The sequence below is a fragment of the Portunus trituberculatus genome, chromosome 30 (genome assembly GCF_017591435.1).
Source record: "Portunus trituberculatus isolate SZX2019 chromosome 30, ASM1759143v1, whole genome shotgun sequence".
NCBI lineage: Eukaryota > Metazoa > Arthropoda > Malacostraca > Decapoda > Portunidae > Portunus > Portunus trituberculatus.
This window is the reverse complement of record NC_059284.1, coordinates 11,489,150-11,502,749: the sequence shown is the minus strand read 5'-3', so window position 1 is coordinate 11,502,749 and position 13,600 is coordinate 11,489,150. Positions and strand designations below refer to the sequence as shown.

The following is a 13,600-nucleotide window of genomic DNA, read 5'->3' as shown; positions in this document are numbered from 1 at the left end:
CCTCCTCCTCCTCCTCCTCCTCCTCCTCCTCCTCCTCCTCCTTCTCCTCTTCACATCCAATCATTTATCTCTTGCCGTCTCTCTCCTCCTCCTTTCTTCCCATCAATCTCTTCATCACAATTAATGTTCTCTCCCCTTCCTTCCTTCTATTCTTCTTCCTCCTCCTCCTCTCTCTCTCTCTCTCTCTCTCTCTCTCTCTCTCTCTCTCTCTCTCTCTCTCTCTCTCTAACTTGTATTTCTGTCACGTTTCTTTTGTTTCTTTCACTTAGACTTGTTTCCTTCGTCCCCCTGATACCCCTTCCCTCCTCCCCTCCCTCCCTCCCTCCCTCCCGCTGGCTGGAGGAAAGAAGCGGGAGGGGGCGGAGGAAAAAAGGGAGGGAGAAAAGGAGGGGAGGAGTTCTCGACACAGATAGGAGTTGACAACCAGTTACACAGCTGGGCGAGCCTGGAAGAAGAGGAGGAGGAGGAGGAGGAGGAGGAGGAGGAGGAGGAGGAGGAGGAGGAGGAGGAGGAGGAGGAGGAGGAGGAGGAGGAATGGATAGATAAATGCAAGAGAAAACAATAAGACAGGAGAGAAGACGAGAAGGAGAATACAGAGGAATACAGAGGAATACAGATGAATACAAAGGAAAGAGCAGACAGCAACAACACTACTGGACCTAACGAAGCTGTCTGTTTGTCTGTCTGTATGTATGTCTGTCTGTCCGTCTGTCTGTCTGTCTCACTCAGCTACCATTGCAGGTGTATCTCAGGCAATCAAATGCTAAGAGGGAAAGTTTGTTCTGAGAGGCATGAAAAAAGTAGTTCTATTTTTCCTTAATTCCTTGCATAATAATGATAATAGTTTTCCTTACCTCCTTCAATACCGAGACACATTTTTACCATGAGTTTTGGGTGCGATTAGACGATTTTATTTACATCAGGGAGCGTCTATGGAGGTCAGAAGATTAATGGCCAGAGTCTTCACTATTTTAATCCCCACATAAGTATTTGAAGGTGTATAAAATCACTAAATATTAAGCAGAATGAATATCAAAACGTATCAAGATGCTGAAGGGGTTAATGGCCAAAGTCTTCACTATTTCAATCCCCACATAAGTATTTGCAGCTGTATAAAATCACCAAATAGTAAGCAGAATGAATATGAAAACGCCGCGTGGTACTGAATGGGTTAACACAGACCCTCATAAATTTATCGTTCTACTTAGCGTATGCTCCACATTTCCCCTAAATTGTAAAGTGAGCCGTGCACGTGTAAACTGCAACGAGGCGCTGTGAGAAAGTGTTCGGGAAGCGGGAGAGGGAGGCGGAAAGTAAAGGAGGAAGAGAAGCAACGAGTGAGGGAAAGGAGGAGAAAGTTAAGGGGTTTAGTAAGTGTTCAGGAAGCGTCATGGGATTAAAGCCTAGATCGAAAAAGAGCGACCATAGATTTGTTTAGAATACAGAAAACCAAAAGTCAAAAAGGAAAAACTCATAATAAAACACTTGAAAAAAAAAACTAGATACAATTTCTCCTTATCTAGAAATTGTGGCTTTAAAAAAATTTCCCCCAAAAAATGAAAAAAAATATAACAAAACCACAAATGCACACTTTTAACCCCTTCAGTACCATGACACGTTTCCATATTCACTCAGATTACTATTTGGTGATTTTAAACAGCTTCAGAAACTCAAGTGGGGGATTGAAATAGTAAAGACTGGCCATTAATCTTCTGATCTCCATAGACCCTTCCTAATGTCAATAAAATGGTCTAATAGCACACAAATCTCAAAGTAAGAAATGTGTCCCAGTACTGAAGGGGTTAAGAGCCAAAATATCTGCTGCTGTTTGTTCCTTCCTTTGTGTTTGTTAGTGTCCAGCCAGGTGAGAAGAGAGAGAGAGAGAGAGAGAGAGAGAGAGAGAGAGAGAGAGAGAGAGAGAGAGAGAGAGAGAGAGAGAGAGAGAGAGAGAGAGAGAGAGAGAGAGAGAGAGAGAGAGAGAGAGAGAGAGAGAGAGAGAGAGAGAGAGAGAGAGAGAGAGAGAGAGAGAGAGAGAGAGAGTTGAGAGACTCAGAAGAGGAGGAGGAGGAGGAGGAGGAGGAGGAGGAGGAGGAGGAGAAAAAGGGAGGAGTAGGAGGAGTAGGAGAAGAGGGGAGGTGAACTCGTCTGGCCTGTGTGGAAGAGGAAAATGGGGGAAGGGATGTCTGGCTCATGTAAAGGAGGAGGAGGAGGAGGAGGAGGAGGAGGAGGAGGAGGAGGAGGAGGAGGAGGAGGAGGAGGAGGAGGAGGAGGAGGAGGAGGAGGAGGAGAGTATAGGCGACTGATTTAGGTGAATGAAGCAAAGGGGAAGAGGAGGAGGGAGCGACTGTCTGGTCTATGAGAGGAAGAGGAGGAGGAGGATGAGGAGGAGGAGGAGGAGAAAGCTACAGAATTCGCTGGAAGAGAGAAAGGAAGGAAGGCACAGCTAGAGAGAGAGAGAGAGAGAGAGAGAGAGAGAGAGAGAGAGAGAGAGAGAGAGAGAGAGAGAGAGAGAGAGAGAGAGAGAGAGAGAGAGAGAGAGAGAGAGAGAGGAAAACAGACAAAAGGAAAAAGTCAAAATGTGTGTGTGTGTGTGTGTGTGTGTGTGTGTGTGTGTGTGTGTGTGTGTGTGTGTGTGTGTGTGTGTGTGTGTGTGTGTGTGTGTGTGTGTGTGTGTGTGTGTGTGTGTGTGTGTGTGTGTGTGTGGTTCAGATGACCCTCTCCCCCCACAAGGGGAAGGTTAGACAAGTAATTACCTGGCGCTACCTGTAAAAGGGGGGAGGGGGAGGGGGAAGAGTACCTGTTTCACGTGATTAGTGTACAGGAGCTATTGATCCGAGAGAGAGAGAGAGAGAGAGAGAGAGAGAGAGAGAGAGAGAGAGAGAGAGAGAGAGAGAGAGAGAGAGAGAGAGAGAGAGAGAGAGAGAGAGAGAGAGAGAGAGAGAGAGAGAGAGAGAGAGAGAGAGAGAGAGAGAGAGAGAGAGAGAGAGAGAGAGTAAAATTGCCCAGTACAAAACCAACAAACTGACAAACACGACACTTCCCACAGAAAAATAAGAAATGTGTCAGAAAAGGAAAAAAAAAAAGAAAACGAAGGAAAAATAAAAAAAGGAGAGGAAATGCAATAAAACATAGAAAACAAACAACTGGAAGAGAGCAATCCACTTAGGGGCAGGTGGATCAAGGGAACAATATCCACCATTAGCTTTCTTTACCATTATTATTATTATTATTATTATTATTATTATTATTATTAATGGTACTGTTATTTACAAAGAAGTTAAAAATTTTCCCCTTTTTAACATTTACACTCTCTTCATCTCTTTTTGTTTACCCCTTTCTTATTTTTCCCTTCTTTTTCTCCTTCTTTCATTCTTTTCATCTTCTTTCTTTAGTTTCCTTTTTCCTTTATTTACTTATTTTTCTTCTTATTCTTCTTTTTTTACGTTTACATTTCTCTCCATCTTTTTCTTAACCTCGTCTTTATTTTCCCTTCTTTTTTCCTTTCTTTCATTTTCTTCATCTTCTTTCTTCAGTTTCCTTTTTCCTTTATTTACTTATTTTTCTTCTTTTTCTTCTTTTTTTCGTTAACATTTTTCTCCATCTCTTTTTCTATACTGATTTTTTATTTTTCCTTTTTCCCTTCTTTCATTCTCTTCATCTTCTTTCTTCACAGTTTTCATGTTTCCTTTATTTACTTATTTTTTCTTCTTTTTTTTCGTTTACACTCTCTTCATCTCTTATTTTAACCCCTTCTTTATTTTTCCCTTCTTTTTCCTTTCTTTCATTCTCTTCATCTTCTTTCTTCACAGTTTCCTTTTTCCTTTATTTACTTATTTTCTTCTTTTTCTTCTTTTTTTACGTTTACACTCTCTTCATCTCTTATTTTTAACTCCTTTATTTTTCCCTTCTTTTTTCTTTCTTTCATTCTTTTCATCTTCTTTCTACACATTTCCCTTTTTCTTCTCCTTTTCTTGATTTATTTAGTTATTTTTCTTCTTTTCTTCTTCAGTATCCTTATCTTTTCACATTTACATCTCTCTTCCTCTCCTATTTAACTGCTTCTTAATTTCTCTTTTTCATCCTTTTCATTATTTTTCCTTCTTTTCTTTCTGCAATATTCTTTCTTTCCACATTTCTCTCTCTCTTTTTTACTTTTTCTTATCCTTCTTTATTTTTCATTTTCCTACTCTTCTTCAATATCCTTTTCTAACTTTTTTTTTTATTTCTGTCATTTTTTTTCTTTTCAATCTCAAATTTCCGTCTCTTTTTCATTTATATACATCTTTATCACTTTTTCTTAACTTTTGCCTTATTTTATTCGATATTTTTCCTATTTTTCCTCCTCTCTCCAATGTCACGAGAGTTTGCTGTTGTTGTTTGCACCTTTCTTGCTCCTCATTGGCCAGCTGACGCCCCTCCTGGTGACGTGGATTTGTTTCATTGGTTGCCCATTTCATCTCCTCGTGTGTGTGTGTGTGTGTGTGTGTGTGTGTGTGTGTGTGTGTGTGTGTGTGTGTGTGTGTGTGTGTGTGTGTGTGTGTGTGTGTGTGTGTGTGTGTGTGTTCTTTTCCTGCTGTGTACACCTGTCTGTCCATCTGTCAGTCTTGGACATTCTCTCTCTCTCTCTCTCTCTCTCTCTCTCTCTCTCTCTCTCTCTCTCTCTGTGTGTGTGTGTGTGTGTGTGTGTGTGTGTGTGTGTGTGTGTGTGTGTGTGTGTGTGTGTGTGTGTGTGTGTGTGTGTGTGTGTGTGACAGAAAGAAAGAGAAGAGATAGAAAGAAAGAAAGAAAGAAAGAAAGAAAGAAAGAAAGAAAGATAGATAGATAGATAGATAGATAGATAGATAGATAGAGAGAGAGAGAGAGAGAGAGAGAGAGAGAGAGAGAGAGTGGGAGAGGAAGAGAGAGAGAGAGAGAGAGATCTTGCCAAAACTCCCTCCCCTCCTCTCTCTCTCTCTCTCTCTCTCTCTCTCTCTCTCTCTCACAACACCTCTCCCTTAACGCCACCATCGCTCCCTTTACTGCCACACACACACACACACACACACACACACACACACACTGACCTGACCTTGCTCTCTTTGGAAATCTACTGACAATCTTTTTTTCCTTTTCTTTTTTTCTTTTTTTGAGGGATTATATTTTCTTTTTTTCACTTTTTTACTTGACCTTGTCCTCTTCAGATTAGCCTTTTGGTATTTTCTTTCATTTTTTTATTTTATTTTGTTTTTTGTTTCCTTTCTTTATTGCTTTTTTTTTTATTTCGCTTCTGTATTTGTTTTTTTATTTTCTATCTATTTTTTTCTTTACAACTTATTTCCTCCTACAATATTTTTTCACCACATTTCTCTAAACACACTAAAATCTCTCATCTGTTTCCACCTTTCCTAGCAATCTATATCACATTTGTCTTCATTTTCCTCTTCTTTCTCATACTTCTTTTTCCTTCTTTTCAAAACGTCTCTCTCTCTCTCTCTCTCTCTCTCTCTCTCTCTCTCTCTCTCTGGGCCATATTCAGAAACGCCTTTTTCTCTCACAAGGACAGTTTTCAAAGGCCAGAGAGACGACTAGAAAGGTTTTCAAGACAGTTTCTCCTTATAACAAACTAGAATTCTTACCAATCCATCACCAGAACCACAAAAATACCCTTAAAAACATGGCTATCTTCAACTCGAGCCCTTGGAAAGCAGTGATGATAAAAGAGCAAAGCGTTTCAGAATACAGGCCTCTCTCTCTCTCTCTCTCTACATAATGATAAAAGTAAAAAGAAAGAAAAGGAAGGAAAAACTACTTCTCTTGTTTATCTCAGTCCATTTATCATCACATTCTTGATAAAAAAGCCAGTTTATTAATTTTCCTTATCGCAATTCTTGACCTCCTTATCAAAATCATCTTTATCATGTTTCTCTCCTCACGCAGAAAAGAAAAACGAATAAAAAGAATAAATATAAACTTATCTTCTTTTATCTCGTTACTATGCCAATACAGAAAAAAAACTGTATTCTCTTTACCATAATTCTGTTTCTCTATGACCGTATTTCCGAGTTTGTGTAAAAAATATATTGAGTATCATATAAAAATTCATGTGCGGTACGATAACGTGGGATGAGGTATGGAGGTCCCGGCAGCAGGAGACTCAGTGACTGCCAGATGTAGGTTAAAGCTTTTAGTATTAAGATTATTAGTGTTAGTGTGAAGATATTAAGATGTGAGAAAATATGGAAACCTGCAAAATTAAAAGAAATAAATAAAAACTGTCTCTTTATGATGTTCTGTTGACTAATGGAAAGGTTATAAATGCAATGATTCATACGTACACACACACACACACACACACTTTACTGCAACATATAAATAGAGATGGTTTGTTTATGTAATACGTAAATCAGCGTTTGGGAGTCTCTCTCTCTCTCTCTCTCTCTCTCTCTCTCTCTCTCTCTCTCTCTCTCTCTCTCTGATATAAGAAATAAAACATTTTTTCATCCTTGGTATTATTATTATTATTATTATTATTATTATTATTATTATTATTATTAGTGTTATTGTTTTTCTTATTATTATTATTGTTGTTGTTGTTGTTGTTTTGTTGCTGTTTTTCTTTGTCTTTTTCATCTCCTCCTCATCTTCCTCCTCTTCCTCCTTCTTCATATCTTCCTTCTTTCTTTCTCCTCGTCCTTCATATCCTGCTCCTCTTCTGTATCATCCTTACCACCACCACCACCACCACCACCACCACCACCACCACCCTCATCACCATTACTAACAAAACCATTCTCTCACTCACTCTCACTCTTACTCTCACTCTAAGGTCAACATGCACGCCCCTCCTCTCCTCTTCCCCTCCTCCTCCATTACTAGTATTATTGTGACTTCTCTCTCTCTCTCTCTCTCTCTCTCTCTCTCTCTCTCTCTCTCTCTCTCTCTCTCTCTCTCTCTTCTGTCTCACAATTGATGCATTCTCTCCCCACTGTCCTGTCTCAGATTTCCTCGTCCTCTGCTTCACATTGTATCGTCCAGGCGAGCGATCCTTTCTGGTGCTGAGTGAATACGTAAGATTTATTCAGCATGTTTGTCTAAAGTTTTTTCATTCACTAGCAGGTTTTCTCTTTTTTTCGTTTTTTCTTTGTTTTTCGTCAGCTAATATTGGGAGAGAGATTAATAGTGATTTTTTATGTGTGTTTTTGTTTCTCCTTGTTTTGTTTTCTTTATTTTTTTTTTTTTCGTTTCTAGATTTGACTTTTATATTCTTTCCCTTTTTTTTTTCCTCTTTTCTGTTTTTTTTTTATATTTTTTTTATTTATTTGTGTTTCTATTTGGCATCCTTTTCTTTCTTACTCATTCTTTCTTTCTTTCTTTTTCTCTATTTCTCTTTCCATTTTTCTTTCTTTTTTCGCGTTTCATCTTGTGTCGAGAGAGTTTTCCATTTTTTCCTTTATCCTTTCATTTGCTTCTCTATCTCCAGTCTCCCGTCTGCCTGTCTCTCTCTCTCTCTCTCTCTCTCTCTCTCTCTCTCTCTCTCTCTCTCTCTCTGATCCCTTGCTGCCTCTCCTCTCCCTCCATTCAAACACACTCTCTCTCTCTCTCTCTCTCTCTCTCTCTCTCTCTCTCTCTCTCTCTCTCTCTCTCTCATTTTTTCCTTCCACTTTCTATCAACATCTATCTTTCCTCTCTCTCTCCTCTCTCTCTCTCTCTCTCTCTCTCTCTCTCTCTCTCTCTCTCTCTCTCTCTCTCTCTCTCTCTCTCTCCCATTTCTTCCCTTCTCTACTTCTTCTTCCTTCCTCTCTTTCTCTCTTTCTATACAAACACTCATTATCCTTCTTCTCTCCCTTCCTTTCTCTATTCCTTCCTCTCCCTCTCTCCCTTTCTCTCCTCCAGTTTCCTCCTTCCCATCTCAAACAGTTATCAAAGTTTCTCTCCAACATACTTCTCTCCCGCCTTTCCTCCCTCCCTCCCTCCATGTGCCTCCCCCACCCACCCATCCCCTTGGCCCCTAAATCAGTGTCTAGAGGTCTGCCAAGGCGCTACGGGCTGTCCCTAGGGAAAAAATGTCTCTAAATTCCATTATTCCCTAACGAGTCTGTCCTTTACCTTCGATCTTTTGTTTTTTGGGGAGATTTCTAGGGATTTTTTGGGGTTCAGTGTCTGTTTAGGGATTTTTTTAATTGCTTCAGATAAAGTGAATAAATAAATAAATAAATAAACTAATCTAAACCACTACCACCACCACTACCACCACAACACATCAACAACAATACCAAAAAATACTACTGACCCCCTTCAAAGAAAACGTACCACAGGAGCAATTTAGAAGAGAAAACGAGTAACATAGACTCTCCTAAATGATAAACAAACGATATGGGGATTGTCTCAGCGGTGGCGGGGAGAAGAAGAAGAAGAAGAAGAAGAAGAAGAAGAAGAGGAAGAGGAAAGAGGGAGAGCAGGATTTTTTAAGCAACCCGTTAAGGAAAATGGAGCATGGGAGTGGTTTATAAAGGGATTTAGGAACGGGAGGCTCTTAAAAGGGGGCGGAAACTGGATTAATCTTCAGACTTTTAAAAGGGGGAGATTAACCATAGATGCTCTGAAAAGGAAGGGAGAAAAAAAAAAGAGGATACTTGATATGCACCAGAATTTCTAACCCAGAGAGAGAGAGAGAGAGAGAGAGAGAGAGAGAGAGAGAGAGAGAGAGAGAGAGAGAGAGTAGTTGATCATGAAAAAAAATATAAAAATGAGAAACACAACAGGAAAATACAAACAAAACACTCAAAGGATGAAAAGGATGAAAGAAAAATAGATAAAAGGAAGCACAAATAGGGTAATAAATGAGAGAGAGAGAGAGAGAGAGAGAGAGAGAGAGAGAGAGAGAGAGAGAGAGAGAGAGAGAGAGAGATAGTGAAAGAAACAAGTGCATAAATAAGAAGGCAAGGGAAAACACAAACAAACACTCTAAGGATGAAAGAAAAGAGGAAAAAAGGGAACACAAATAGACAATGATAAGGGTGACAAATTAGAGTGAGAGGAAAAAAAAAAACAAGGGAGATCTAAGGATGAAAGTGACATTAGTAAGAGTGAGGAAACAAAGGGAGGTATTAATGAACACTAGTAAGGGTGAAAGAGAGGGGAAATATTAATACAAGGGTGAAAAAGGGGAGAGAATATTTTTAGGGTGAGAGGGGAAAAGGGCTGCGAGTGGCTGGTGTGAGGGGACACGAGAGGAATAAAGAGAGAAGAGGGATTAACTGAGAGAGAGAGAGGGAGAGAGAGAGAGAGAGAGAGAGAGAGAGAGAGAGAGAGAGAGAGAGAGAGAGAGAGAGAGAGAGAGAGAGAGAGAGAGAGAGAGAGAGAGAGAGAGAGAGAGAGAGAGAGAGAGAGAGACCCAAAAAAACAAATATTGATGGAAACATGGAAAGGAGAAAAAGAAAAAAAAAGAAAATTATAAAGAAAATAAAGACGATGTGGAAGAAAAATAAGAAAAAGAAAAATATATATAAAAAAACATAAATTAAAATGAATGAGATAAAAGGGAAGAAAATAAATCAGATTAGATAGAAAGGTAAAGAGGAGGAGGAGGAGGAGGAGGAGGAGGAGGAGGAGGAGGAGGAGGAGGAGGAGGAGGAGGAGGAGGAGGAGGAGGAGGAGGAGGAGGAGGAGGAGGAGGAGGAGGAGGAGGAGGAGGAAAAAGAAAAAACTGGAAAAGAAAAGAGGAAAAAAATGGTACAAGGAGAGAAAGAGGAGGAGGAGGAGGAGGAGGAGGAGGAGGAGGAGGAGGAGGAGGAGGAGGAGGAGGAGGCAGAGAGCAGGAGGAGGAGGAGGATAGAAGAGGAAGAGGAAAGAGGGATGGAGAAAGTCAACAAGAGGATTTATGGCGATTACAAAGACTTAAGGGATTATATGGACGGGGGGGGTGAAGGAGAGGGAGTGACGGGGAGGGGGATAGAGGGGAGAGAGAGAGAGGGATGAGGGGAAAGTGATTAGAAAGTTATTGGGATAATCTATGACGTCACTATTTCTCTCTCTCTCTCTCTCTCTCTCTCTCTGTGTGTGTGTGTGTGTGTGTGTGTGTGTGTGTGTGTGTGTGTGTGTGTGTGTGTGTGTGTGTGTGTGTGTGTGTGTGTGTGTGTTTGTAATCGACAGAGAAATTAGACTAAAAGCAAAAATTACAACTACTACTATTACTATGACTACCACTACTGCTACTAATACTACCACCACCACCACCACTCACTACTACTACTACTACTACTACTACTATCTTTAGGCCATTCTTCTTTATATTTCACTAGTATCTGTTGCCCACCACAATAACCCTCATTATATCTATCTTCCAGGTCTTACTGCATAGATAAACTCCCCCAAATTAAAAGTTACCATCACAACCTTAAATAAATCAGTAGCCCACTAAGAGAACCACAAAGGGAAATAGAAAACGGAGTCAACAGAGAGTAAACAAGCCCAGAGAGACCTAATTACGTGCATACAAAAGTGACCTCTACAGTCCCTACACAAAGACGCGACATTACCATCATAACACCACCACCAGCAGGAGACCAGGAGACATCTAGTGAGCATAATACGAACCACAGTAACTCGTGAACGGAAGCATAATAGTGAAGGAAGGACGATGATTGGAGGAACGACAGAAACATCGAGATAAAAGAAGACGATAAATAAAATAAGTTAAAAAAAGTAGATATTAAATTGACAAGAAGAAAGAGAAAAGGAAACACGTATTTGTGATATTTTATTACAGGGAGAGAAAACAAAGGAAAACGGAAAGAAATTCGGAAAAACAGGACTTTGTAACATTATATTGCAAGAAAGAGAGGAAAAAAAGAATAAAAATAAGAAAGTTGAGACTAAATTAGTGAAAGATACATAGAAAAAGAAGTGTGAAGTGAACAGAGATACAATAACAAGACAGTGACTCCTCAAGGTACGACAATAGTGCTGTGCTGTACGACGCGGGTCATGGAGCGCACCACCACCACCACCACCACCACCGCGCTGCCAGACGTGTGGGGATGCGGCTCACCCACTCCCTCTGCCGCCTGCCCTGAATGACTGCCCACGCCCCCACACCCATACCCGCATCCACACCCACGCTCAATCCCTACCCTCACATCCCTTATCCCTACAAAGCCTCACTGAACCCTCCTCAAAGCCTCGCTCCCTCTTTCGAAGTCCCGTTCAGGTCTCGTAAAGAAAACAGGCCACGAGTCTCGGTGTAACGCAGCTTATGTCTTTCAAAAACCCCAAATCCTTCTATTGCACCGGGAGAAATGAACCCGCCATGACTTTCAGCTGAGGCATGTGGCGCTATTTTTAGTTAGTTTTCATACACCGTACGTAACTGCCACTACCCATCATTCTCTGCCTTAAAGAACGGGTGGCTGCTTCCATAACTCAGGCAGCTTCCAGTCCCGCCTTAGGATCATCATTTATCTCGGGGTGCGGAGGCAGCACGTGAAGGAGGCGCCACTCAAACCTACATTAAAAGCTCATTAAAACTGTGAGCCGCCCTGGGCCTTTATTTCTACCCGGTCTGCCCAACATAAGGGGAAAAACTGGAGGGGAAGAATAACAATAGATCAAGCTGCCAACTGTAACGTTCCGGGAGCGGGAGAGGAAGGATCATAATAGTAATAGTCATTCACAAAAGAGCCATTTCTTGCTGAGTAGAGTGTGTTTGTTTCGTTGCTAGAGTAGTGAGGCACTCAAATAAACACGAGAATATAGAACTAATGACAAAACAAGCTAACAAACAAGGTAATAAAGATAACAAGTAACGGAGACGCCAAAAAAAACTCTAAAAACGGCGATAAATCAACACATAAAAACTGTCTGCTGGAACTGTAGCACTAGGCAGACAGACAGACAGAAAAACCATCCTACTCGTTACTTCAACCCCCATTTTCTTCAAGACTCCGGGAAGACTTGAAGTAAAACACGAGCATTAGATTTCTATGCGGGGGAAGCCTTAACAACCTTGACCCAGGGAACACAGCGCCGTTAAGGGAACAATAGCCACAGCCACACAGGCGCTGCAGACCCTTATACCCTTGGTAGCCCTGCAGATTAACGTAACATCTCTCTTTACATTGAGGCGCGTCCTAACCATGCCCTTTCCTGACCCCTGAGAGTCTCCCCTGCCCTGCCCTACCGAAGCTGTCTGATCAGGGGTGCTCCAGGGTGCGGGCGCGGGGCGTGGGCACTCGCAGACACCATGACGCCCCGGGGGAACACCTCGGGATCCATCAAAGGGTATCTTGACGTGAAGATCCCTGCCAGGAAACGAAGAAGCATCTCGCTGTTTCGGGTGAGTACTTACTGGCTGGCTGGCTGGATGTTGTCTGGATGTTGTCTGCTTCTACTCATGCCTCTTGTCTCTCTATCTCTCTCTTTTTCTCGCTTGTGTCTCTATCTCCTTTCTTTCTTGTCTTTCTATTTCTCTCTCTCTCTCTCTCATCTCTCTCTCTCTCTCTCTCTTTCATTTTCGTTTTCTTCATCTCTTTATTTCTTGTCTGGTTCTACTCATGCCTCTTATCTCTATCTCTCTTTTTCTCGTCTGTCTCTCTATCTCCCTCTTCCTTTTTTTTCTCTATCTCTGTACTTCTCTCTTGTTTCTCTATTTCTCTCCCTCTCTCTCTCTTTCGTATTTTTCATCTCTTTTTATCTCTTGTCTGCTCCTACGCATGGATCTTGTCTCTCTATCTCTCTTTTTCTCTTATCTCTCTATCTCTCTCCTTCTCTTTCATATTCATCTCCTTTCATCTCTCTCTGCTCTTTTTTTCATCTCTTTGTTTCTACTCATGCCTCTTGTCTCTCAATATTTCTCTTTCTCTCTTGTCTCTCTATCTCCCTCCTTCTCTTATCTCTCTCTCTCTCTCTCTTTTCTCTTTCGTATTTTTCATATCTTTTATCTCTTTCTTCAATCCTCTATTATTGTTATTATTTCGTTCTTCGTTTTTATTTCTTTCTTCCTTCTCATTATTATCTTTTTTATTTTTATTCCAAGCCAAATTTACGCTCTCTCTTATTCCTCTTCTATTTTCCTTCTCCTTCTCCTCCTGGTCTTCTTCTTCCTCCTCCTCCTCCTCATCCTCCATCTTATCCTACCTCCTCTTCCCACCAAAACTTTAAGCCCTATTCTCCTCCTCCGCCTCCTCCTCCTTCTCCTCCTCCTCCTCCTCCTCCTCCTCCTCCTCCTCCTCCTCCTCCTCCTCCTCCTCCTCCTCCTCCTCCTCCTCCAAACCGTCGTACTCTTCCTCTGTTTCCTTTTTTCCTCCTCCTCTTCAATCGTCCTCCTCGACGTCATATTCCTCCTCCTTTTTCTTTCTTTTTTCTCCTCCTCCTCCTCCTCCTCCTCCTCCTCCTCCTCCTCCTCCTCCTCCTCCTCCTCCTCCTGGCTGTCTACCCGCAGCTCTCAGATTTAAGATGTATGTTTTTCCTTTTCCGCTTTGTTATCTTTGAGTGTAATTTATGTCCTTTCTCTCTCTCTCTCTCTCTCTCTCTCTCTCTCTCTCTCTCTCTCTCTCTCTCTCTCTCTCTCTCTCTCTCTCTCTCTCTCTCTCTCTCTCTCTCTCTCTCTCTCTCTCTTTGTCTC

General features: G+C 41.4%; 1 protein-coding gene across 5 annotated transcripts in view; it reads left to right on the top strand.

Annotated features, from left to right (window-relative positions):
• The window catches only part of LOC123510901, a 99,058-nt gene that overhangs the window by 22,869 nt on the left and 62,589 nt on the right, over window positions 1-13,600 (top strand). For all 5 annotated transcript variants that reach the window (XM_045266374.1, XM_045266372.1, XM_045266376.1 and 2 more), the window contains exon 2: window positions 10,326-12,313. In XM_045266374.1, coding sequence (XP_045122309.1) covers window positions 12,221-12,313 — 93 coding nt within the window. In that variant the 5' untranslated portion in view covers window positions 10,326-12,220. The remainder of the gene's footprint in view (window positions 1-10,325; window positions 12,314-13,600) is intronic.